Below are 24,812 nucleotides of genomic sequence, written 5' to 3'. Positions count from 1 at the left end.
AGCACAGTGGCTAAGAATATTTCCCTGGAGAAAAAAAACAGTGTAGGAATAATCCTTAATGCTGCACCTAGTACATAATGACTGCTCACAAAATATTGATTGAATAAATGAAAGAATGAATCAATGAACTGTGCTATCGTAGAGGGTTAGCTTCCAGAAGATAGGTATCACATGCTGTATAGACATGGCAGGGGACCATGCACATATATAAGGAATGACCAAAACCTGAGGAGTGCCCCTAAGTAAAAAGAACTGAGGAATAACCCTTAATCTCTACCTTGGCAGAGTTGTGAAAGGTCAACATATATAACCTAAGAACCAGCAGGTGATCCTGAAAAAGGAATTGGATTATTTAGTTGCTTATCAGAGCGTAGATTATAAAATTATTGTTCATTAAAACAGTAATAGTGTGATTTCTTATCTTCCCGGTCTTTTCAAATGTCACCTTATTTAATCCTTACAGTTATATTCAAAAGGTCATATTATTCCTATTTTATAAAATAAATCAAGGCTAAAAGAGTTTACTTTCTGAAGATTATCTAGAGAGGGAAATGGCAGGCAGGAAGCATAAAGGCAGTTATACTAAATCCAGTGCTCCCTTCCCTGAATCATGCCTGGCTTCAAGAATGGATAAAACAGGAAAGAGTCAGCCATGTTATGGGAGTGTAAAATAATCCTAGAGGGGCCCAGAATATGACAAGTAATATGTGAGGAGAGAGCGTGTTCAAGATTTTTAATAGGTGAAGTCAAATTTAAAAAATCATCAAGGGAAGCAGTGAGGAAAAATATGGCCTTTGAAAGAAGGGAGTAAGCAGTTTGTTTTCCAATCTGATTGCTGAAAGATGGGAGGGAAATATTTATATACTGACACATTTTTTTTTCTGATGCTTTCTATTAAGCTATAAGAGTTCTGTAAGTCATAGAATTTGAGAGCGGATAATTTATTTCACTGATTTTTAGTGACAGTTCTGCAGGACTGAGGGTTGATAGTATTTCATGTGCCTTTGACTGGAGGATCAAGAATCCTCTATTCTACTTTTAGCTGCTGGGGATGGCTCTTTTATACCTAATTTTTTTTTTTGCCTGCACTCTACCCCAACTAGCAGTTCTAAGTAGTGTGTTTGTTAATTCCTGCTCTTATTTCTCTTTATCTATCCAGCAGAAGACATGAACAGTTTCAGAGTGTATCTCCCATGCCCTTCCTAAATCAATTTTGCAATACAGAATTCATACCCATTCAACCAATAATCAATTTATAGAAAACAGTATGAAGGAAATGATCAGATTAAGGCAAAGATTTCTGTCTAAAGATGCTCATGAAGTCATTATTCATTGTAGCAAAATACTGAAAACAGACTAAATACCAAATAATGGGAAATAATTAAATTATAGTGTATTTATACATTGTACTGCTATACAAACATAATTTAGTTTTGAAGAATAGATATATGAAAAAATGTTAAAATGTAAAACCAGTGTTCAATAGACAATATAATAAACTGCCAATTATATATTTACTGGTAGCTAATATATAAGTAACTACCAATATTCAATAGACAATATAACTACCATTTGACCCAGCAATACCATTACCATTAAAGGAACTATTACTATTAAAGGACTAGAAATCATTCTATTACAAAAGTACATGCACATGTATGTTTATTACAGCACTATTCACAAGAGCAAAGATATGGAATCAACCCAAATTCCCATCAATGATAGACTGAATAAACAAAATGTGATACATATACACCATGGAATAGTATGCAGCCATCTAAAGAAATGAGATCATGTCCTTTTCAGGGATATGGACAAAGCTGGAAGCTATCATCCTCAGCAAACTAACATAGGAACAGAAAACCAAACACTACATGTGAAACTTTTATATAGGTTTTAGTGTGTTGTCATCTCTGTTTTAACATTTTGAAACTTATAGTCTTTTCAAAATATTCAGTAAAATTACCAAATATATTGGGAAATATTAATGTTTGTCTTGTATATGTTGTACTTTGAATTTGCAAAAATTAGGCCTAACCTTAAAAAATCTATTATTGCATATAGCAGCCTGAGTAGTAACTCAAGAAGAAAACGTTAACACTTGAATTTCTTACACAATCTGCTGAAGAGTAAAAATGTTTGCCAAGTAGCTTCACATTTCCACATCCTTGCACTAAAAATTTATGCTAAGGTGGAACTATACTTGTACTTTAAGTTTACAGTTTAAAGGCAGCTATGCAGAATAAAGGCAAAGTCATTTAGAAATAACTTCCTATTTAGGAAAATGCCAAATGCTGGGTACAACACAGGTCTCCAAACCTAATATATGAGCATACCTCATTTTAATGTGTTTCCTTTTGTTGTGCTCTGCAGATATTGTGGTTTTTACAAGGTGAAGATTTGTGGAAATAAGTCTATTGGTGCCACTTTTCCCAACAGCATGTGCTTACATCATGTCTCAGTGTCACGTTTTAATAATTCTTACAGAATTTTAAACCTTTTCATTATTAAAATCTGTTATGGCGATTTGTGATCAATGATCTTTGATATTACTATTGTAATTGTTTTGGGGGACCACAAACTACACTCATGTAAGATAGCAAACTTAATAAATGTTGTGTTTTGACACTCCCACTGATGTGGTGTTCCCCCAGCTCTCTCTTCAGGCCTCCCTATTCCTGGAGACAAAATGATATTGAAACTAGGCCGGTTAATAAGCCTACAATGGCCTCTCAGTGTGCAAGTGAATAAAAGAGATTCATGTTTTTCACTTTAAATCAAAAGCTTGAAATGATTAAGTTTAGTGAGGAAGGCATGTCAAAAGCCACGTCGTATATATACCTATGCAACAAACCTGAACGCTCTGCACATGTACCCCAGAACTTTGTGTATGTTTGTATTATATATATATATATAATATATATATATAAATCTAAGAGAAAGTGAAAGCTAGGCCTCTTTCACTAGTTAGCAAGTTGTGAATGCAAAGGAAAAATCCTTAAAGGAAATAAAAAGTGCTACTTCAGTGAACACATGAATGACAAGAAAGCAAAACAGCCTTATTGCTGAAATAGACAAAGTTTTAATTGTCTGGATAGAAGATCAAAGATCAAACCAGCCACAACACACCCTCAAGGCAAAGCCTAATCCAGAGCAAGGCCCTAATTCTCTTCAATTCTATGACAGCAGAGAGAGGTGAGAAAGAAGAAGAAAAGTTTGAAGCTAGCAGAGATTGGTTCATAAGGTTGAAGGAAAGAAGCTGTTTCTATAAAAGTGCAAGGTGAAGCAACAAGTTATACAGAAGAGTTAGCTAAGATCATAGATGAAGTTGGCTACATTAAATAACATATTTTCAATGTAGGCGAAACAGCCTTATACTTAAAGAAGGCACCACTTAAGACTTTCATAGCTAGAGAGGGGAAGTCAATACCTGGCTTAAAATCTTCAAAGGACATGCTGACTCTCTTGTTAGAAGCTAATGAACCAATACTCATTTATCATTCTAAAAATCCTGGGACCTTTAAGAATTATGCTAAATCTTTTCTGCGCATGTCCTACAAATGGAATAACAAAGCCTGGATGACAGCATGTCTGTTTACAGCATGGCTTACTATTTTAAGTTCACTGCTGAGGCCTACTGTTCAGAATAAAAAAGATTCCTTTTAAAATACTACTGCTCTTTGATGATGCACTTAATCACCCAAGCTCTGATGGAGATGTATAAGAAAATTAGTGTTTTCATGACTGTTAACACAATATTGATTTGGCAACCCATGGATCAACAAGTAATTCAACTTTCATGTTTTTTAAAGAAATCTATTTTGTAAGGCTATAGCTGCCATACATAGTGATTCCTGTGATTGATCTCTGGGCAAAGTAAATTGAAAATGTACTGGAAAGGATTCACCATTCTAGGTGCCATTAAAAACATTTGTGATTCATAGAATGTCAAAATATTAACATTAACTGGAGTTTGGAAGAAGTTGATTCCAACCCTCATGGATGACTTTGAGAGGTTCAACACTTCAGTGGAGGAAGCAACTGCAGGTGTGGTAAAAACATCAAGAGGATTAGAAGTGGAGCCTGAAGATGTGACTGAATTGCTGCAATCTCATGATAACACTTGAATGGATGCTTATTTTACAGATTAGCAAAAAAGTAGTTTCTTGAGATGGAATCTATTCCTGGTGAAAATGCTGTGAATACTGTTGAAATGACAACAAATTATTTAGAGTATTACATAAACATAGCTGATAAAGTAGTAGCTAGGTCAGAGGGGACTGACTCCAATTTTGAAAGTTCTGTGGGTAAAATGCTATCAATCAGTATTGCATGCTGCAGAGCAATCATTTGTGAAAAGAAGAATCAAGCAATATGGCAAACTTCACTGCCTTGGTTTAGAAAATTGCAAAAGCAACCCTAACTTTAAGCAATGACCTGCCCCATCAGTCAGCAGCCATCAACACTGAGACAAGATCTCCCCCAACAAAAATATTATGACTGTGGAAGTCTCAGATGATCACTAGTATTTTTAAGCAATACAGCATTTTTAAATTAAGGTATGTACTTTTTTTGGGACATAATGTTATTGCATACTTAACAAACTACATTGTAGTGTAAATACAACTTTTCTATGCACTGGGAAACCCCAAAATTTGTGTAGCTTATTGTGGTTATCTGCAACTGAATTCACAATTCTCTGAGGCATGTCTTTATAACATAAATTACTTATAGGATTGAACATAACACTAGTAAATGTGGAAAAAGGCCAGATATAAAATACAAGTTTTAAAAGGAAGCCTCAATTAATTGCCTTATAATGATGGATATAAAGGAAAGAGAAGAAAGGAAGATGCATAAAAAATGACAAAAACACATAATTCAATTCATTAACATAGATTTACACTTTATTTTAATTTTGCATCCTGAGATAATAAAATTTTGTCTGACAAGTGAACAATGACAGAAGCAGCAGTGAAAGTTTCAGAGAGGCAGGTATCCTTCATTTTGGCACAGCTGTAAATAGATTGAGTTTTTCCAGGAAAGTCATTCCTGGACTCAAGGGAGAAAAAATGAATTCATTCCACAGGCTATGTAACAATACAAGATGCATAAAAGTTCTTAGTTTGGATGGACATATCCACTATTACTCTTTTCTGGTAAAACTGTCCCAACAGGAATCCTCTGACAAAAAGTCAAAATCCTATGCTTCTCCACCAGATATTTTTATCAATGCCCGCTTTCTAGTTATCTGGATATCCTGTTCTTGCAGCCAGATTCATATTTGTATGTGGTTGGTCCAAGGAGGGCAAATTCACTTGCAGATTGTATAATTTCAAACACTTGTTACTTGTTTCAAAGTCGAGGCATTAAAACAACTTTACACTCTTTGTGTACTAGAAAAAATGGAAAATTAAAAAAAAAGCCAAGATAAAAACAAAGAAATGAAAGGAACATTTGAGAAATTATTGCCTTGATTCATCATGTTGAATTTATATACAGAACTACTTTAAGAATTAGGAATTAATACTTAGTCCAATGATAGAATATGACATTATAACACTTTCCACATTTGTAATCCTATATGTATGTGCATGTATGAGTAACATGTACACACCTAAATAAATTAGGCCAGTTACATTCTGAAACAGAAGGAAAAACAAAAGGCAAATTCTAAGCTGAAGTTATATAACCTAATATAGCCAAAACACACACACACACATTTCATTATTTAGAGACTAGGTAAATAATCTGTGGAGAGGGTCAAATAATCTTAGTTCCTTTATAAAAGTGATTCCCAACGTTTTTAGCCTAAGAATCCCTTCATTATTCCTTTCTCATGTTTTCAAGTATTTAATAAGTTGCACATAATAGGCTTTCTTATTTTATTGTTAATCAAAAGCATACTGTCATTCACAGCTTTTGATCAGTTGATACTAAGCAAGCAGTAATGACATAGAATTGAGAGAACACAGGCAAAATGCATGGAAATTCAATGTCTCAATTGGCTTGTAAATCAGGAATACTATGGGTAAATGTAAGATTTCTAATACACTTTTTGAAAAATAAAAAAAACTTCAAGGATACCCCCCACTGCTGTCTTCATCCATGGAAGTTGGGAACCATTGGTTTACATCCACCTGCTTTTCCTCTCTAAATCCAGTATTGCATAATATAATCACTCATTTTTAACACATAGGGGATTAATAACAAGATTTATAATTAAAACAATAGATCAACTGCAACAGTCATTCTGTAGGACCTGACTGAGGAAGAAAATATAGCATGGATTTAAAGAAATCTATTTAGAAATTATATAATTATGATATCCAGTATATCTTTCAGTCAACTTCAAAGCACACTAATATATGAAAATATCCTCAATTCCCCTGTGAGGTAGGTACAGATTATTGTCCCCACTTCAACAATGAGGACATGAGGTACAGAGGAATTATGCAGCAGAGCCAATAACTAAACCAGAAGTGACTTGGGTTTGAATTGCATACCACTTTCCTTTATATCTAATTTTATCAATATGTTCCAACAGATCTGTTTGAGGGTATGGAATTTGATAAGACACTAAAGTAGACATTGGATAGAATATGAAATCTTTACATAAATGTCAAATTGGGTCCTCCCATATTTCCATTGTTGTTACAGCTATAATTCTTGCCTGAATACCAACTGCAGAGACAGATTCCACACAGGCAAAGCACACAGACCTCAGTGCTCAGTTCCTAGGAAAACTGTATTTACTCTTAGCATCACCAAGGAACTAAGGCATCAGGTTCTTGGGAGTCTGTGTGATAATTAACACACGTTAGCTAGCAGCCAGTTGCAATCAAACTTTTACTGCATGCAAGGCACTGTGAGAGTTTCCACCAAGGACAGTAGATCTGAGAATAATCATTCTGAGATTCTAGAGTAAAAATATCCTAAGAATTTATAGAATCACAAAATGTTAAGTGATCTCTAATTTTCTTCCCAGCTCTAGGTTCCACCGCATAATTTTACAGGAAAAGAGATAACATGCAATTAAGATGACCTGCCTGGGGCCCACAATATTAGATCATTTCCTCATATAGTATGAACGTGACAAAGTTCACAGAAAATGGAACATACACACAGGCTGCCATCAAAACAAAAAGGCTGGCTCAGAATCAGGTAAGAAAAATTTGGGGAAAGATAAGATTATTCATTTTATATATAGATAGATATCACTTGTTTAAGTCTACAGACTACATGAACAGTTATTAATAAAACCTATTCATTTTTGTGAAAAATTCCCCAATTGTTTTCTATTTAAAGGAACCCAGATAATTTGATGGTTGTTGCAAAATATTTTTAAAGCATACTTTTATAGGCATAAGAGGATCTAATTTCAATAAATTTGAGCACTTATAATCAAATTAGCAAAAAGTATTTCCACTATGTGAAACTGATCCAGTTAATCAGGTGAATATTCTATATCCTCCTAGGTCAATAGAGTACATTTTAATAAAATATTGTTTGGAAGCTTTATGTTCAAGTAGTGAGTTTTTTTTTTGGCAGCTTATTTGTAAATAAAATAAAAATGCTAATAATCTTTTAAAACTTTTATACATTTGTTCAAAGGCTTACACATTTTTAAACTTTATTCAAATTTCATTAAAAATAGCAGAGTGATAAAATAGTTTGATTAATTGCTCAGATATTAGTGTTTACAGGCCATAAAAATATGACCAGTATGTACATTAAATACTTAAGTGGGTTTTGGTAGAGCTTTAATCAAGACAACTGTCCTTCCAGAACTACTTTAAATTACATGTTTACTAGCATTAGAATTACACTATTTTTTTTTTGAGATGGAGTCTCCCTCTCTCACCCAGGCTGGAGTGCAGTGGCATGATCTCAGCTCACTGCAACCTCCACCTTCTGAGTTCAAGCCATTCTCCTACCTCAGCCTCCTGAGTAGCTGGGACTACAGGTGTACACCATCACACCCGGCTAATTTTTATATTTTTAGTAGAAATGGGGTTTCAGGCTGGTCTTGAACTCCTAACCTCATGATACACCCATCTCAGCCTCCCTCAGTGCTGGGATTACAGGTGTGAGCCACCACGCCTGGCCAAATTATACTATTTTTTAAGTGACTGAGAGTCTTGTTCTGTTATATCTTATCACTAATATTTCATGACTGGGGAAACAGAAGGAAAGAGGCTTTGCATAATCAATAAAAGATAATATACTAATAACATATTCTTAGACCTAGTTGAAAAGGATGATTTCTAATGATCTAATGATCTACCAATTTATTATGTTTTCTTAAGCTTAATGTGATAACTTTGTTCTAGAAAGATGAGGCACTTCTCCATCTTCTTCTAAAGTTTTACTACAGCTGTCTCTTTCCTAAATATAACATAAGTGTTTGGAAGGAACAAAGAGTGGAGATATATCTGGGATGGAGTTAATAAATCTGTAAATTACACTTGCCCATATTAGTTATTAGGGATAAACATGTTATTGGCCTTTAGGACAAGCTTAAAAATAGCAAGTTTGACAAATTTATTAAGCCAGAATCTTGGGCTAAATGAGAGACATTGAAACGTTAATTTCAAAACACAATTTTAGCTTGTAACCTCAATGCCTTGTGAGATTTATATACTTTGGCAAATACATGTTATTTTTCTCTGGAAACTATCACAAGTTTCATAAAGGAATATTATGAAACAAAGAAATACAAAATTACTTTCTTCAGTCTAAAAACAACTTTCACAAAAGTATGTTACTAATGGAAAATTACAAGTATGTTCTATCCTAAGCATACCAGAGAAAAGGCTCCATGGGAGAGGAATTAATCACCACAGTATGCTGTGGTGATTTTAGCATTCACTGCAACCAATTTCACTGAAAACAAAGCAACCCCCCAAAACATTACAAAATATCCAATTGCTAATCAGCCCCTGCAAAGAAAAACAGTTTGAAAAAGTAGTCATATTTTTTCAAAAAAGAGAAAAAAAATTGGTATTTTTTGGGTAGTTCAAGAAACTAAAATGAGTCAATCAGCATAATGAACAATAAAACAATAAACTTGAGAGACTAGAATAGGCTTTAAAATTAAGTTCATACATACTGACACATGATTTTTGTGACAAATGCTACTGCAGGTAAATTATACTGTGTCATTTCCAGATACACCTTATTCCCATTCTCAATAATTGTTTCATAAAAACAATTCACCATTTCCTGCTGTTCTTTGTGCAAAGCCAAGTGTGATTTATACGTGGTAGAAAAAGTTACTATTGTATGATCAAATTCTAAGGTTACAGAAAAAAGTAAGATTTTTAAGGATTAACAAAAGGAATTATTCTATCAGTGATAATGAGACATTTTGTATTATGCTGAAAATCAATTTTGTTATTAAAGTATCAGTTTGAAGCATAAATTTAATGACATTAGCTGGAACATAAACCTCAGATACAATTTTTCCTGACCTTAGCTATAAAACAAGACATTTGGTATACATTTTCAGAGGCTTCTACCTTGTCCATAAAAATACACCTTCAATTTTGAGGCAGACAAACATGTGATATTTGCAGGCATACACATTATTATTAAAGGTTAGAGATTTAGGGTGGCTGAGTGGCATGGAGGTAAAAGGGCTCTACAGCGAAAGGTGGAAAAGTGTTTGTGCAAACAATTATAACCACATATCAAATAGCGTCTTCTTTTCCTCTTTTTTTAAACTGGTCAAATATAAATTTTAAGAGTGGCTTAAAAAGGCTTGACCTTAAAAAAAAAAAAAAAAAAAAAAAGGCTTGACCTTGTATAAAGAAATGATTTTCACTTCACTGAGATGAATCTTGCCTAAAAGGTTTACTAAAAACAGTAAGAGTAAGATGACAAAAAAAATATTATTCAGCCCTAGACATTTCTTTTTAGCACTACGAATTACAAATAATGCCTACAAACAGGCATACATTTGCAGTTGAATTAATGTGATATAAAGCTTTCATTATACTGAATTTTCAAATTCTAGTGTATGGTTCTAGCAATCATTTTAATTGTGAAGAAAAATAGAGAAATATATACCAAATAAATGTTACATATGTGCTGAATTTATAAACTAAAATACTTTCATCTAAACACTTGTCTTTCTTCCTCGGTATCTAAATATTTTAAAAAAGATCTTTAAAAACAAAATTGAGAATATTTTTTTCAATTATTAATCAGCTGTTATATACTCTGTAGCTACAGATTCTCAATTAGTTCTCTCTCTTTCTCAAACTACAATATCAGAACTCCAGAAAGGGGTTAATGGCTTTCAAGGGGGTCTAGATACCTTCTGAAGACATCTAAAATCTCAAAATACTCCTTAAAGGTCATAATTGTGTGTATTTTCAAAGGAGGAAATGGCTACAAAAAAAAGAAATAATGAAGGATAGTGAGATTGTGAAATGTGTCAGATGTCAAACAGTATTTTTGTGGAAAGGAGTAGAGAACAAAATGGAAATTATTAAATGAAATGGAAAAAATAAAGATCATGGTCTCAGGTGCAATACATAATATCTGAGATAATGATTTCGATTTTAATCCACTTATTACAAAGGGCAAACTTGCCCTACACCTGAAGTCATTATGGCCTTGCCATAAAACAGCATGTCAGCAGTCTCTAGATTCAAAGGGATGCTTGCGAACTTTATTCATATTAAAATCTATGTAAAATTGTTGGCAATACAGTAAGAGTAATATTGCGTTGTGTAAACCATGGCATACCACATTTTACATTATGCCAAGAGGCGATATTTACAAGTCTTTAGGAGTTTAAATATTTTATCCACTAACAGAAGTGATAAAGCAAAGTGCGGGACAAAACCAGTGCCATTAATTGCATGTCCTTTTAAAGCATTTTCTTTAAAAGCAGAGTAAAACCATTTCTAGAAGCTACCAAAAGCTTATTTAAGTTTGTCCAGTAAGGGATTACAGAGCATCAAGTAGCCTAGAAAAATGATGCGAGTTTAGATCAATAAGTATGAAAATTATAAGGCAGCATGCTCAGAATAAGTTTTTGTTTTTAAACAGCAGCACTGATGATTTATCTTTAATGGCAACTATCTACATATGTATATGGACACACACGTGTGTGTACTTATTTAAAATTGAGAGTGCAAAACACAAGCCTCATTTAACAACAAAAAAGATATGCAAATTTTCTTCATAAACCAACACAAAAGAACGAGAAGTATATTCTACCATTATAAAGAATAAGTTGAACACAGCAAAGGAGACCATCTTCATTCCAAATCTACAAGGCACTAAGGGTAGGAAATGACAGGTAACACAGAAGTGACTAGATAAAACTCCTCAGTCAGGTCGAAATATGGGATATTTTGGTAAGAATTCTATTAGTATTACCTGTAAAATAAAAACAAGAATATATTGACAAAATATTTTTTATTTAATATAACTTATAAATAACCCAGAAAATCTATAATCATTTTACATATGACAATATTTCAATCCTTTATCATATAAAGTGAAATACATGAAAAAATTATGTAAAGAACTTAAATTACAAGTTGTTATTAGATTGGCAATTTAAAAATTATGCTGGCAAACAAAACCACTTATTGTAGCTAACAGATTTTACTATCTGACTTACAAAAACTATTTGTCTAGGTTCAGAGGAGCAAACCCTATTATTTTATGTTCTTCCCTCACACCCCTATCTTTTTGTTAGCAAAGTAGAAGAGATAAAAAAAATGCTATACAAATTAAAAACACCTTTATATTAGACATATTTTTCAATTAAAGCAACTGAGATTATTTTCAATTAAAGCAACTGGAGATTATTACCTTTCATAAGTTGTGAAAAATAATAATGTATCCAAATGGATTGAGTAAAACATTTTAATTACAAAGAGGTTTAGAAATACATTTTTTAAAAACTTGGATATTTTTGAATGCTTTATCTATAATGAATTTTTAGACTTGTGGTCATTTGCACATTTTCCTCAAAATTATTCAAAGTGGAGAGAGATACCATAATAATCCTTACTCATGAAATACACATGGAAAGTTTGTTGTTAAATATATACTACATGTTGAAAGCTTGGATAAATTTAATATTCTTTTCAATGTTAATGATGCTAAATTGATCATATGGGCTGCATGCAAATTTATGCTAAGACTGCATAGCTTTCAGTTAAAATACAATTAGAACCTATGTTTTTCACTAAAATTTAAATGTCAGCCAGGGAAAAAAAGCCAGTAACAGAAATCCAGAATTCAGACATTAATTCCTATTTTATGCAAGTTTTGACTAGATTACATTTAGAAATATTTTGTTCAACAGAAGCTTTCCCCATCACCACATGCTACGGTTTGTGCCTACGTTAAAAGAGGATTGAGGTTGTACAATGTTTTCATTTCAGCATACCAACTGAAACTTTTCTAAGATTCAAATGATGGTTAGCTTTCAAGATATTTTAGGTTGGCTAAAAATCTAAAGAAGATAGGAGAAAACCTCTATATTTCAATGAAAAAATGTTCTGGCTGAGGAGAAAAAAAGAAGAAATAGTTGACAAATAATAAACATAGGGAAATGATAAATTTAGAATGAATCAAAAAATAATTAAAAACAGCCTCATACTTACATACTCCATCATATTGCTAGTTTCACATTTCCTCTTAGTCAACTTCCAGTGCAAAGCAAGCTAAGAAAGTATAGTCTTGTTAAGAATTTTTATATTAACTTAAACTAATTACAACCTATACATTTGAATAAATCACTGAAAACAATCCAGGGAAACTACAGGATACAAAATAGAGCACTTAAAAATACCTTGTAAAGAATATATATTAAAAATTGAGTATCAGTTCTTTAATCCATTCCTTTGTGGCCTAAAAAATTCCCATTTTGTTTTTTTTTCAATTTAATACTGTAAATATATGAATGGGGCACATATTTACTTAAAATTTCTTACCTTGTGATATAATCTGTTATTTTCCCATTCTATTAACTTCTGAATTGATCTTCTGGTCTAAGAAAAATGATCAAGACTTTGTTACAAGATGGCCTGAAGGGTCTGTAAACTATGTGCATCTGTATTTTTCTGCCTACTTGTAATATCTCATTATGTTCTCCTTGTTTTTCTACTAGAAATCAGAAATAAGCAACATAAGTGGTAGAAAATGCTAAGAGTTAGGATTTTGAGTGACTATTATAATAAGATTATCTACCTATCGATCAATCAGATTTTTATATGCACTTTCCAAAATGAAATATGTATGAATTGATTTGTGTTGTGAGGCCATCCACTGGACTATTGTGAAAACCTAACCAATATACTAACTGAAGATGGTAGTCCATTTATGAATTTAATCTAGATTTTCACATAACTTTCATAGGATCACTTTAAATAATCATTGAATGCCAAGCTATTCTAATTTCTCAACCACAGCTCCTAGCACAATACCTGTCATAGAGCATTCAGTCAAGATCTATAGGCTGAATAAAGCAAGACAACATATATCAGAATTTCCACTGAAAATAGCATGTTAAAAACAGCCAGTGGAAAACACAGAAAAATATAAATCAGAGAAGCAGAAATAAGGGGACAGAGACTGAGTTTCTTCATTTGAAATCTATAGTTTCTACGAAGTAAAAAAAAAAAATTAAAAAGCTTTTCAAGGATGACTCAAGATGGCGTTGTGAGAACAACCCAGGATTGAAGCTCTCGCTGGATACGCGGAGAGGGTGAGTCGGGGATGCATTTCCAGACGGATCTAAGTTGCCCACAGAACGGGGAAATTCCCAGGTATAAAAGAGACGCAGAATGCCAGGAAGAGTTCTTGGACGGTGTAGCCGGCAGCCAGTGCGGCTCTGGCCCATGCCGGAGCACAGAGGTGCTCCACAGTGCTCCATACAAAAGCGCACTGTTACAGGTGCCCTGCTGACCAGGCAAACTGAGACCTGAAAGGGCTGAACTTGAGACTGAACAGGACATGGACAGTGAGCCAGCCCAGGAAATCCCAGGGACACAGCGTTTGGGGAAGCGCAGTGCGACAAACTAAACGGCGATTTCAAATGCTCCTGGTGAGAAGGTTTTCTTAAAGCGCAGCTCTGTGGGAAAGGGGCGTCTACCATTACCAAGACAATCAGCCCCTACTGAGGTATGTGCCCGTTGCTGACGCAGCCTGCTGTTGCTGAGGCAACCTGGTACAACAGAGAGACTCTGCTGCAGGGCGTAGCCCATGGCAACACAGCAGAGACTGCAGCAGATAGGCAGAGCCTGCAGCAACAAGGTGAACCTCACGCCAGCAGGGCAGAGCCTCGGCAGGCAAAGAGTGACTAGACTGCCTCCTAGCTGGGCAGGACAGTGAGCTGGACACTCACAAGGAAAGCCCCAATGCCCCCCAGACAAAGCATCTGAGAAAAAAAGAATTTTTTTCAGCCTAACAGCCCTGAATGAACAACAGAGCTCACAGCTCAGCACTTGAGCTCCTATAAAGTACAGACTGTCTCCTAAAGCAGCTCCCTGACCCCTCTATATCCAAAAGACTGACATTTGGCAGGTATCATACTGGAACAAAGATAGCAGAAAAAAAAACTGGTAGCATCCCTTGCTGTTCGGCAGCTGCTATAGGTGCAACCCAGACAAGCAGGGCCTGGAGTGGACCTCAGCAGTCGTACAGTGAAGGGGCTAAACTGGTAGAAGGAAAACCAAGTAACAGAAATACTTCATCATCAACAATCTGGGTGGCCACTCAGAGACCCAATCGAAAAGTCAGCAACTACACAGACGACAGGTAAATATATCCACAAAGATGGAAAGAAACCAGCGCAAAAAGGAGGAAAACACCCCAAACCAGAACACCTCGCCGCCTAGAAAGGACCAAAACTCCTCACCAGCAAGGGAACAAAGCTGGGTGGAGAATGACTGTGACAAAATGACGGAATTAGACTTCAAAAGGTGGATAATGAGAAACTTTTGTGAGCTAAAAGAACATGTTTTAAATCAATGCAAAGAAACTAAGAACCTTGAAAATACATTTGAGAAACTGATAACAAGAATTGATACCTTAGAGAGGAATAAGAATGAATTAAAGGAGCTGAAAAACACAATACGAGAACTTCGTGAAGCATGCACAAGTTTCAATAGCCGAATTGACTAAGCAGAAGAAAGAATATCAGAAGTCGAAGATCAACTTAATGAAATAAAACGAGAAACCAAGATCAGAGAAAAAAGCGCAAAAAGAAATGAACAAACTCCAAGAAATGTGGGACTATGTGAAAAGACCTAACCTACGTTTGATAGGTGTACCAGAAGGGGACGAAGAGAATGAATCCAAGCTGGAAAATACTCTTCAGGACATTATCCAGGAAAATTTCCCCAACCTAGCAAGACAGGCCAACACTCAATTGCAGGAAATACAGAGAACACCACAAAGATATTCCGCAAGAAGAGCAACCACAAGGCACATAATCGTCAGATTCAACAAGGTTGAAATAAAGAAGAAAATACTAAGGGCAGCCAGGGAGAAAGGTCGGGTCATCCACAATAAGAAGCACATCAGACTCACAGCAGATCTCTCGGCAGAAACTCTACAAGCGAGAAGAGAGTGGGGCCAATATTCAACATCCTTAAAGAAAAGAACTTTCAACCCAGAATTTCATATCCAGCAAAACTGAGCTGCAGAAGTGAAGGAAAAATAAAATCCTTTGCAAACAAGCAAGTACTCAGAGATTTTGTCACCACCAGGCCTGCTTTACGAGAGCTCCTGAAAGAGGCACTACACATAAAAAAGAACAACCAGTACCAGCCATTCCAAAATCACACTAAATGCTAAACAGCAGCAACATAATGAAGAATCTACAACAACTAATGGGCAAAACAGCCAGCTAGCATCAAAATGGCAGTATCAAATTCACACATAACAATATTAATCCTAAATGTAAATGGACTAAATGCACCAATCAAAAGACACAGACTGGCAAATTGGATAAAAAGCCAAAACCCATCAGTGTGCTGTATTCAGGAAACCCATCTCACATGCAAGGATACACAAAGGCTCAAAATAAAGGGTGGAGGAAGATTTACCAAGCAAATGAAGAGCAAAAGAAAGCAGGAGTTGCAATTCTCATCTGTGATAAAATAGACTTTAAAGCAACAAAGATCAAAAGAGACAAAGAAGACCATTACATAATGGTAAAAGGATCGATACAACAAAAAGAGCTAATGATCCTAAACATATATGGACCCAATATAGGAGAACCCAGATACATAAGGCAAGTACTTAATGACTTACAAAGAGACTTAGACTCCCACACAATAATAGTGGGAGACTTTAACACTCCACTGTCAATATTAGACAGATCAACCAGACAGAAAATCAACAAAAATATCTAGGGCTTGAACTCAGACCTGGAGCAAGCACCTGATAGATATTTACAAACTCTCCACCCAAAATCCACAGAATATACATTCTTCTCAGCACCACATCACACCTACTCTAAAATTGACCACATAATTGGAAGTCAAGCACTGCTCAACAAATGCAAAACAACTGAAATCATAACAAACAGCCTCTCAGACCATAGTGCAATCAAGTTAGAACTCAGAATTCAGAAACCAACCCAGAATCGCACAGCTTCATGGAAACTGAACAACTGGCTCTTGAATGTTGATTGGATAAACAACGAAATGAAGGCAGAAATAGAGAAGTTCTTCAAACCCAATGAGAACGAAGACAAAACATGCCAGAATCTCTGGGACACATTTAAAGCAGTCTCTAGAGGAAAGTATATAGCAGTAAGTTCCCATATGAGGAGAATGGAGAGATCCAAAAATGACACCCTATCGTCAAAATTGAAAGAACTAGAGGAGCAAATCAAAAAAACTCAAAACCCAGCAGAAGACAAGAAATAACTAAGATCAGAGCTGAACTGAAAAAGACTGAGACACAAAAAACCCTCCAAAAAATCAAAAAATCCAAGAGCTGGTTTTTGAAAAGATCAACAAAATAGACCACTAGCCAGATTGATTCAAAAGAAAAGAGAGAACAACCAAATAGATGCAATAAAAAATGATAAAGGGGAAATCACCACAGATTCCACAGAAATTCAAACCATCATCAGAGAATATTACAAACAACTCTATGCACATAAACTAGTAAACCTGGAAGAAATGGACAAATTCCTGGACTCCTGTGTCCTCCCAAACCTAAACCAGGAGGAAGCTGAAACTATGAATAGACCAATAACAATGGCAGAAGTCGAGGCAGCAACTAAGAGCCTACCACACAAAAAAAGCCCAGGTCCAGACGAGTTCACAGCTGACTTCTACCAAACACACAAAAAGGAGCTGGTACCATTTCTTCTGAAACTATTCCAAATAATCCAAAAAGAAGGAATCCTTCCCAAGTCATTTTATGAGACCAACATCATCCTGATACTAAAACTCGGCAGAGACCCAACAAGAAAAGAAAACTTCAGGCCAATATCCATGATAAATATAGATGCAAAAGTCTTCAATAAAATATTGGCAAGCCGATTGCAACAGCACATCAAAAAACTTATCCATCATGATCAAGTAGGATTCAACCAGAGGATGCACAGCTGGTTCAACACACGGAAGTCTATAAACGTAATTCACCACATAAACAGAAACAACAAAAACCACATGATTATCTCAATTGATGCAGAGAAGGCATTCGACAAAACTCAAAAGCCCTGTATGTTAAAAATCCTCAATAAACTCGGTATCGACGGAACGTATCTCAAAGTAATAAAATCTATTTATGACAAACCAACAGCCAATATCATACTGAATGGGCAAAAACTGGAAGCGTTCCCTTTGAAATCCAGCACTAGACAAGGATGCCCTCTTTCACCACTCCTGTTCAATATAGTACTGGAAGTTCTAGCCAGAGCAATCAGGCAAGAAAAAGAAATAAAGGGAATTCAAATAGGAACGGTCAAAGCCAAATTGTCTCTATTTGCAGACGACCCCATCGCCTCAGCCCAAAAACTCCTGAAACTGATAAGCAACTTCAGCAAAGTCTCAGGATATAAAATCAATGTGCAAATATCACAAGCATTCCTCTACGCCAATAACAGACTTAAAGAAAGCCAAATCAAGAACAAACTGCCATTCACAATTGCTACAAAAGGAATAAAATACCTAGGAATACAACTCACAAGGAATGTAAGGGACCTCTTCAAGGAGAACTACAAACCACTGCTCAACGAAATAAGAGAGGAAACAAACAGATGGAGGAACATTCCATGTTCATGGTTAAGAAGAATTAATATCATGAAAATGGCTATACTGCCCAAAGTAATTTACAGAATCAATGCTATCCCCATCAAGCTACCATTGGCTTTCTTCACAGAACTGGAAAAAACCACCATGAACTTCATATGGATTCAAAAGAGAGCCTACATAGCCAAGTCAATTCTAAGCAAAAAGAACACAGCGGGGGGCATCACACTACCGGATTTCAAACTATACTACAAGGCTACAGTAATCAAAACAGCATGGTACTGGTACCAAAACAGAGATATAGACCAATGGAACAAAACAGAGGCATCGGAGGCAACACAACATATCTACAACCATACAATCTTTGATGAACCTGACAAAAACAAGCAATGAGAAAAGGATTCCCTGTTTAACAAATGGTGTTGGGAAAACTGGCTAGCCATGTGCAGAAAGCAGAAACTGGACCCCTTCCTGACACCTTACACTAAAATTAACTCCAGATGGATTAAATACTTAAACATAAAACATGGCACCATAAAAACCCTAGAAGGAAATCTAGGCAAAACCATCCAAGACATAGGAGTAGGCAAGGACTTCATGAACAAAACACCAAAAGCATTGGCAACAAAAGCCAAAATAGACAAATGGGACCTAATGAAACTCCACAGCTTCTGCATGGCAAAAGAAACAGTCACTAGAGTGAATAGGGAACCAACAGAATGGGAAACAATTTTTGCAGTTTACCCATCTGATGAAGGGCTGATGTCCAGAATTTACAAAGAACTCAAACAAATTTACAGGAGAAAAACAAACAAGCCCATTCAAAAGTGGGCAAAGGATATGAACAGACACTTTACGAAAGAAGACATATATGAGGCCAGCAATCATATGAAGAAATGCTCATCATCACTGGTCATCAGAGAGAGGCAAATCAAAACCACATTGAGATACCATCTCACATCAGTTAGAATGGCGATAATTAAAAAATCTGGAGACAACAGATGCTGGAGAAAATGTGGAGAAAAAGGAACACTTTTTTTTTAAATTGCATTTTAGGTTTTGGGATACATGTGCAGAGCATGCAATACAGTTGCATAGGTACACACATGGCAGTGTGTTTTGTTTGCTTTCTCCCCTTCCCCCACATTTGGCATTTCTCCCCAGGCTATCCCTCTCCACAACCCCCTCCCACTGGCCCTCCTCTTTTCCCCCCAATAGACCCCAGTGTTTAGTACTCCCCTCCCTGTGTCCATGTGTTCTCATTTTTCATCACCCGCCTATGAGTGAGAATATGCGGTGTTTCATTTTCTGTTCTTGTGTCAGTTTGCTGAGAATGGTGTTCTCCAGATTCATCCATGTCCCTACAAACGACACGAACTCATCATTTCTGATTGCTGCATAATATTCCATGGTGTATATGTGCCACATTTTCCCTATCCAGGACACATGCACACGAATGTTCATTGTAGCACTGTTTACAATAGCAAAGACGTGGAATCAACCCAAATGCCCATTGCTGATAGACTGAATTGGGAAAATGTGGCACATATACATTATGGAATATTATGCAGCAATGAGAAATGATGAGTTTGTGTCATTTGTAGGGACAAGGATGAATCTAAAGAACACCATTCTCGGCAAACTGACACAAGAACAGAAAATGAAATACCGCATATTCTCACTCATAGGCGGGTGATGAAAAAGGAGAACACATGGACACAGGGAGGGTAGTACTAAACACTGGGGTCTATTGCGGGGAAAAAGGGAGAGCCAGCGGTGGGGGGGAGCTGGGGAGGGATAGCCTGGGGAGAAATGCCAAATTTGGGTGAAGGGGAGAAAGGAAGAAAAACACACTGCCATGTGTGTACCTATGCAACTGTTTTGCATGTTCTGCACATGTACCCCAAAACCTAAAATGCAATAAAAAATTAAAAGAAAAAAAAGATGACACCTGCTTAGCCTCTCATAGACATTGCCAGCACCAGTATGTCCTACGTGAGGACTAATGGATTCACCCACTGGTCAACTGCAGACACTGCCAGCACCTGCATGTTCCTCCCTGGGGCTCAGGGACTACTTGGCCTGGGGACCTGAGGAGCAAACATTTTGGCCCACTGGGGCCTGTATGCCCTGAGTGAGGGCTGGCCTACCCAAGGCCTGCTGCCTCCACTCTTGACACCTTCATGGCCCAACCGTGATTCAAAGATTGACATACTCAGGGCAAGTGAATGCCAGTGCCCACATGCACTATCTAGGGGCCTGAGGACCAGTCTACCTGGCATTGCTGCCCCAATCAAAGCCTTACCACAGCCTCCACCAATCAGCTGCAGCCTGAGCCACTACAAAACTCAAAGACACTGCTGAAATTGATTACAGCTGAAGTAATCAAAGGAGACTACACTGTGGTGCCCATGCAGAACCAAAGCCAAAGCACCCTACAAAACTAACATTATAGATAAACCTACAGGAGAAACTCTTTCCCTATAGGAGCTACTGCATAAAAATGAATGGAATGGAAACTATCGCAGATGTGGAAATCAATGTAAGGTCAAAAGAAACAAGAAAACACAATACCCCCAAAAGGACACAATAATTTTCCAGTAACAGACTGCAAAGAAAATGAAATTTATGAAGTGCCTGAAAAGGCATTACAAAAATGGTGTTAGGGAAATTGAGATACAAGAAAACAAAATAAATAAGATTTAAAACTCAGGAGAACAATTAATGACCTAGATGAGAAATCCAACAAAGATATTAAAAAAGAACAAAACAAATTCTAGAACTAAGAATTAAATAAATGAAATTAAAAATAAAATAGAGAGTTTCAATAATAGACTAGACAAGCAAAAGACAATTTCTGAACTTGAAGACAATCTTTTGAAATAACCTAAGCAGGAAATAAAATATAAAAGGAAAAAGAATAAGGAAAGCCTTTGTGACACCATCAAGCAAACAAATTTTTGACTTGTGGAAGTTCTAGAAGATAAGAGATGGATAAAAAACATATTCAATGAAATAACAGCTGAAAACTCCCCAAGTCTTGGAAGAGATATAGACATCCAAATACAGAAAGCTCAAAGACACCAAAAGAGATTCAACTGAAAAGGTTGAATTTAAAAGCACATTATAGTCAAACTGTCAAAGTCGGAATCAGAATTCTGTAAACATGAATCTGGAGAACATCATTCTCAGCAAACTGACACAAGAACAGAAAATGAAATACCGCATATTCTCACTCATAGGCGGATGATGAAAAATGAGAACACATGGACACAGGGAGGAAAGTACTAAACACTGGGGTCTATTGGGGGGAAAAGGGGAGGGCCAGCGGGGGTGTGAGTGGGGGAGGGATAGCCTGGGGAGAAATGCCAAATGCGGGTGAAGGGGAGGAAGGAAGCAAAACACACTGCCATGTGTGTACCTATGCAACTGTCTTGCATGTCCTTCACATGTTCCCCAAAACCTAAAATGCAATTAAAAATTAAAAAAAAAAAAGAATTCTGTAAACAGCAAGAGAAATGCAGCAAGTCACATATTATGGAATTCACATCAACTAACAGGAGATTTCTCAGCAGAAACCTTCCAGGCCAGAGAGACTGGATAGATCATCTGAACAGAAAATCCAAAAAAAAAAAAAAAAAAAATCAGACATAAACTGCACTACAGACAAAATACACCTAATAGAATAGACATTTACAGAACATTCCATCCAACAATTGAAGAATGCACATTCTTCTCATCAGCACATGGAACATTTTCCATGACAAAAAACATGTTAAGCAAAATATTGTCTGAAACATAAAGAAATCAAAATTATATCAAGTATCTTCTTAGACAAGCATAGAATAAAATGAGAAATCAATAAGAAGAGGAAATTTGGTACCAATTCATGGAAGTTAAAAAATGTATTTCTGAAAAACCACTAGGTCAATAAAGAAATTAAGGAGAAAATAAAGTTTCCAAAAACAAAAAGGAAAAACAATAAAACAAAACCAGTAAGATACAGTAAAAGCAATACTAAGAGGGAAGTTTATATAGCAATAAATGCCTATATGATAACAGTAGATTTGAAAAAAAGAATATAATGATGCCCCTCAAGGAACTAGAAAAGCAAGAATCAACCAAACCTAAAATTAGCAGAAGAGAAAAATAATATAGATGACAGCAGAAATAAAAGAGATTAAGCAATATGAAAGAACAATGAAAGAAAAAGTTGGTTCTCAAAAAGACAAAGCAGACAAACCATTAGTTAGACTAAGAGAAAAAGATAGAAAAGCCAAATAAAGGGGGAGGGGCCAAGATGGCCAATTAGAAGCAGCTGTGGTCCACTACTCTCAAGGAAAGGAATGCAAGGGGTGAGTAAATATAGCACCTTCAACTGAAATATCTAGGTTCTCACATTGAGACTTATTAGGGAAATAACTGGACACACAGAGAACAAAAGCAGGGTGGGGCAATGGCCCACCTGGAAGTGACATGGAGCCAAGAGAAACCCTACCCCCAGCCAAATGAAGCAGTGAGTGACTGTGTGACCCTGGGAAACCATGCTTCTCTCACGGATCTTTGCAACCCATGGGTCAGGAGATCCCGTTCTGAGCCCATGCCACTAGAGCCTTGGGTCTGACACAGAGCTATGTGGAGTCTTGAGGAGCGGCTGCTCTAGCATGCACAGAGATCCAAGGAGCTTTGGTACTCTGGCCCTGAGATCCCCAATGAATGTGTCTGCAACTCAGGCAACAGAGGAGGTCTGCATATACCCCTAAGAAGTGGGTAGAATTTGGGGAGCTGAGCAGCATGTTCTGCAGGCCCCATTTCCACCTCACCTCACAAGATAAGAACCACTGGTTTGGAATCCTAGCCAGTCTTGGGCAACAGGTTGGAGCCTGCCTGAGAACTGAGCCCCAGAAAGAGGGACAGGTGCCATCTCCGCTATCTGGTCAACTCAGCCGTTCTAGCCTGTGGGCTTTGGAGAGTCCAAATGGTCTGGAAGAGAAAGGCACCCACCCTCCAGCAGCACAGAAGAGTGGCTTGGACAGATTGTCCCAGACTGCTTCTTAAGTGGGACCCAATCTATTCTTCCACACTGGGAAGAAACTCCCAACCAGATCCTCCAGCCATGCCCACAGGCACCTATTAGAGATAGAGCTCTCATCTTTCCCTGAGACATAGTGCCAGAGGGAGGAAAGGGCCACCACCTGGGTTAATTAGACAACTCAGTAGTTACACCCTGTGGGCTTAATAGAGTCCAACAATCCAGATGAGGAAGGTCCCCTGAGTAGTGCAGCACAACGGCTTTGCCAGATTTTAGCCAGTTTGCTTCTTTAAGCAGGGCACTAATCTATTCCTCCTCACTGGACAAAATCTCTCAGCAGGACCCTTCAGCCATGCCTGCTGGCACATATTAGGGTAAGAGCTCTAATTTCTCCCTGGGATGGAGTGCCCAGGAGAGGAGAGGGCCACCACCTGGATTGGTTAGTCACTCAGCTGTTCCAGCCTGCTAGATTTGGAGAGTCTAAGCACACAAGGGGAAACGGGTTTCCTCACTATGACACAGCTGTTCTGTTAAGGCATGACCAGACTGCTTTTTTAAGTGGGACCCTGACCCACTCCTCATGAGGTGGGTCCTCCCAGCTGGAACCTCTGGCCACCCCTCCCCACTTCCTCTCCCTGGGATGGAATGCCTGAGGGGCAAGGCAGGCTGCCACGGCTTATCAGCTGGTCCAGCCTGTGGGCATTGAAAAGCCCAACTGATCAGGGGCTAAAGGGATCACCAACACAGCACAGCCGCTCTACCAAAATGCAGCCAGAATGCTTTCTTAAGTGGGTGCCTGATCTTGTTCCTCCTGACTGGAAAAGATAATGAAACAGGTCTCCAGTCACCTCCTACAGGCATGTTTGAGCTGGCAAAAGGTCAGTACTCCCCTGGAATGGAGCTTCCAGTGGAATAGGGTGACTGCCATCTTTGCTGTTTTGCAGTCTTCACTAGAGGTAGCTCCAGGTATGAGAAAAACTGAGGCTACAGCAGACCCTCAGCAAACTGAAGCAGCCCTATGGAACAGTGGTCAGACTGTCAGAAGAAAAACAAAGAGAAAACAACAACCAAAAAACAGTAAAACTTCATCCAAAGGTCAACAACCTCAAAGATCAAAGGTAGATAAGCCCACAAAGATGAGAAAGAACACAAAATCGCTAAAAACTAAAAAATCCAGAGTGCTCCTGTTCCTCCAAATGACCACAACACCTCTCCAGCAAGGGCTCAGAACTTGGCTGAGGATGAGATAGCTGAAATGACAGAAGTAAGCTTCAGAACGTGGGCAATAATAAACTTCACTGAACTAAAGGAGCATGTTGTAACCAAATGAAAAGAAGCTAAGAATCATGATAAAGCAATACAAGAGCTGACAGCCAAAATAGGCAGTTTAGAGAGAAAAATAACTGACCTGTTAGACCTGAAAAACACACTACAAGAACTTCACAATACAATCAAAAGTATTAATGGCAATATAGACTAAGCAAAGGAAAGAATGTCAAGGCTGGAAGACTACCTTTCTGAAATAAGCCAGGGAG

General features: G+C 37.0%; 1 protein-coding gene across 6 annotated transcripts in view; it reads right to left on the bottom strand.

Annotated features, from left to right (window-relative positions):
* The window catches only part of CHIC1 (cysteine rich hydrophobic domain 1), a 284,937-nt gene that overhangs the window by 94,836 nt on the left and 165,289 nt on the right, over positions 1 to 24,812 (bottom strand). For 3 of the 6 annotated variants that reach the window (XR_013531806.1, XR_008478988.2, XM_035289459.3), the window contains 3 exons: positions 12,966 to 13,022; positions 12,636 to 12,695; positions 4,881 to 11,394 (listed from right to left, as the gene is read on the bottom strand). The exons of 1 other annotated variant lie outside the window; for it this stretch is intronic. Coding sequence is in view for 2 of the 5 variants with exons in the window: in XM_035289459.3 (XP_035145350.1) it covers positions 11,344 to 11,394; positions 12,636 to 12,695; positions 12,966 to 13,022 (168 nt within the window). In the remaining 3 variants the exon portion in view is untranslated. Of the gene's footprint in view, positions 1 to 4,880; positions 12,535 to 12,635; positions 12,696 to 12,965; positions 13,023 to 24,812 lie in introns of those variants that run through there. 2 more of the 6 variants (XM_078364222.1, XR_013531805.1) reach the window with 2 other exon arrangements.

This window comes from Callithrix jacchus, chromosome X (assembly GCF_049354715.1).
Source record: "Callithrix jacchus isolate 240 chromosome X, calJac240_pri, whole genome shotgun sequence".
In the NCBI taxonomy this organism is placed as follows: Eukaryota; Metazoa; Chordata; class Mammalia; order Primates; family Cebidae; genus Callithrix; species Callithrix jacchus.
Note: the sequence above shows the minus strand (reverse complement) of the source record. Positions and strands in the feature narration are given on the sequence as shown.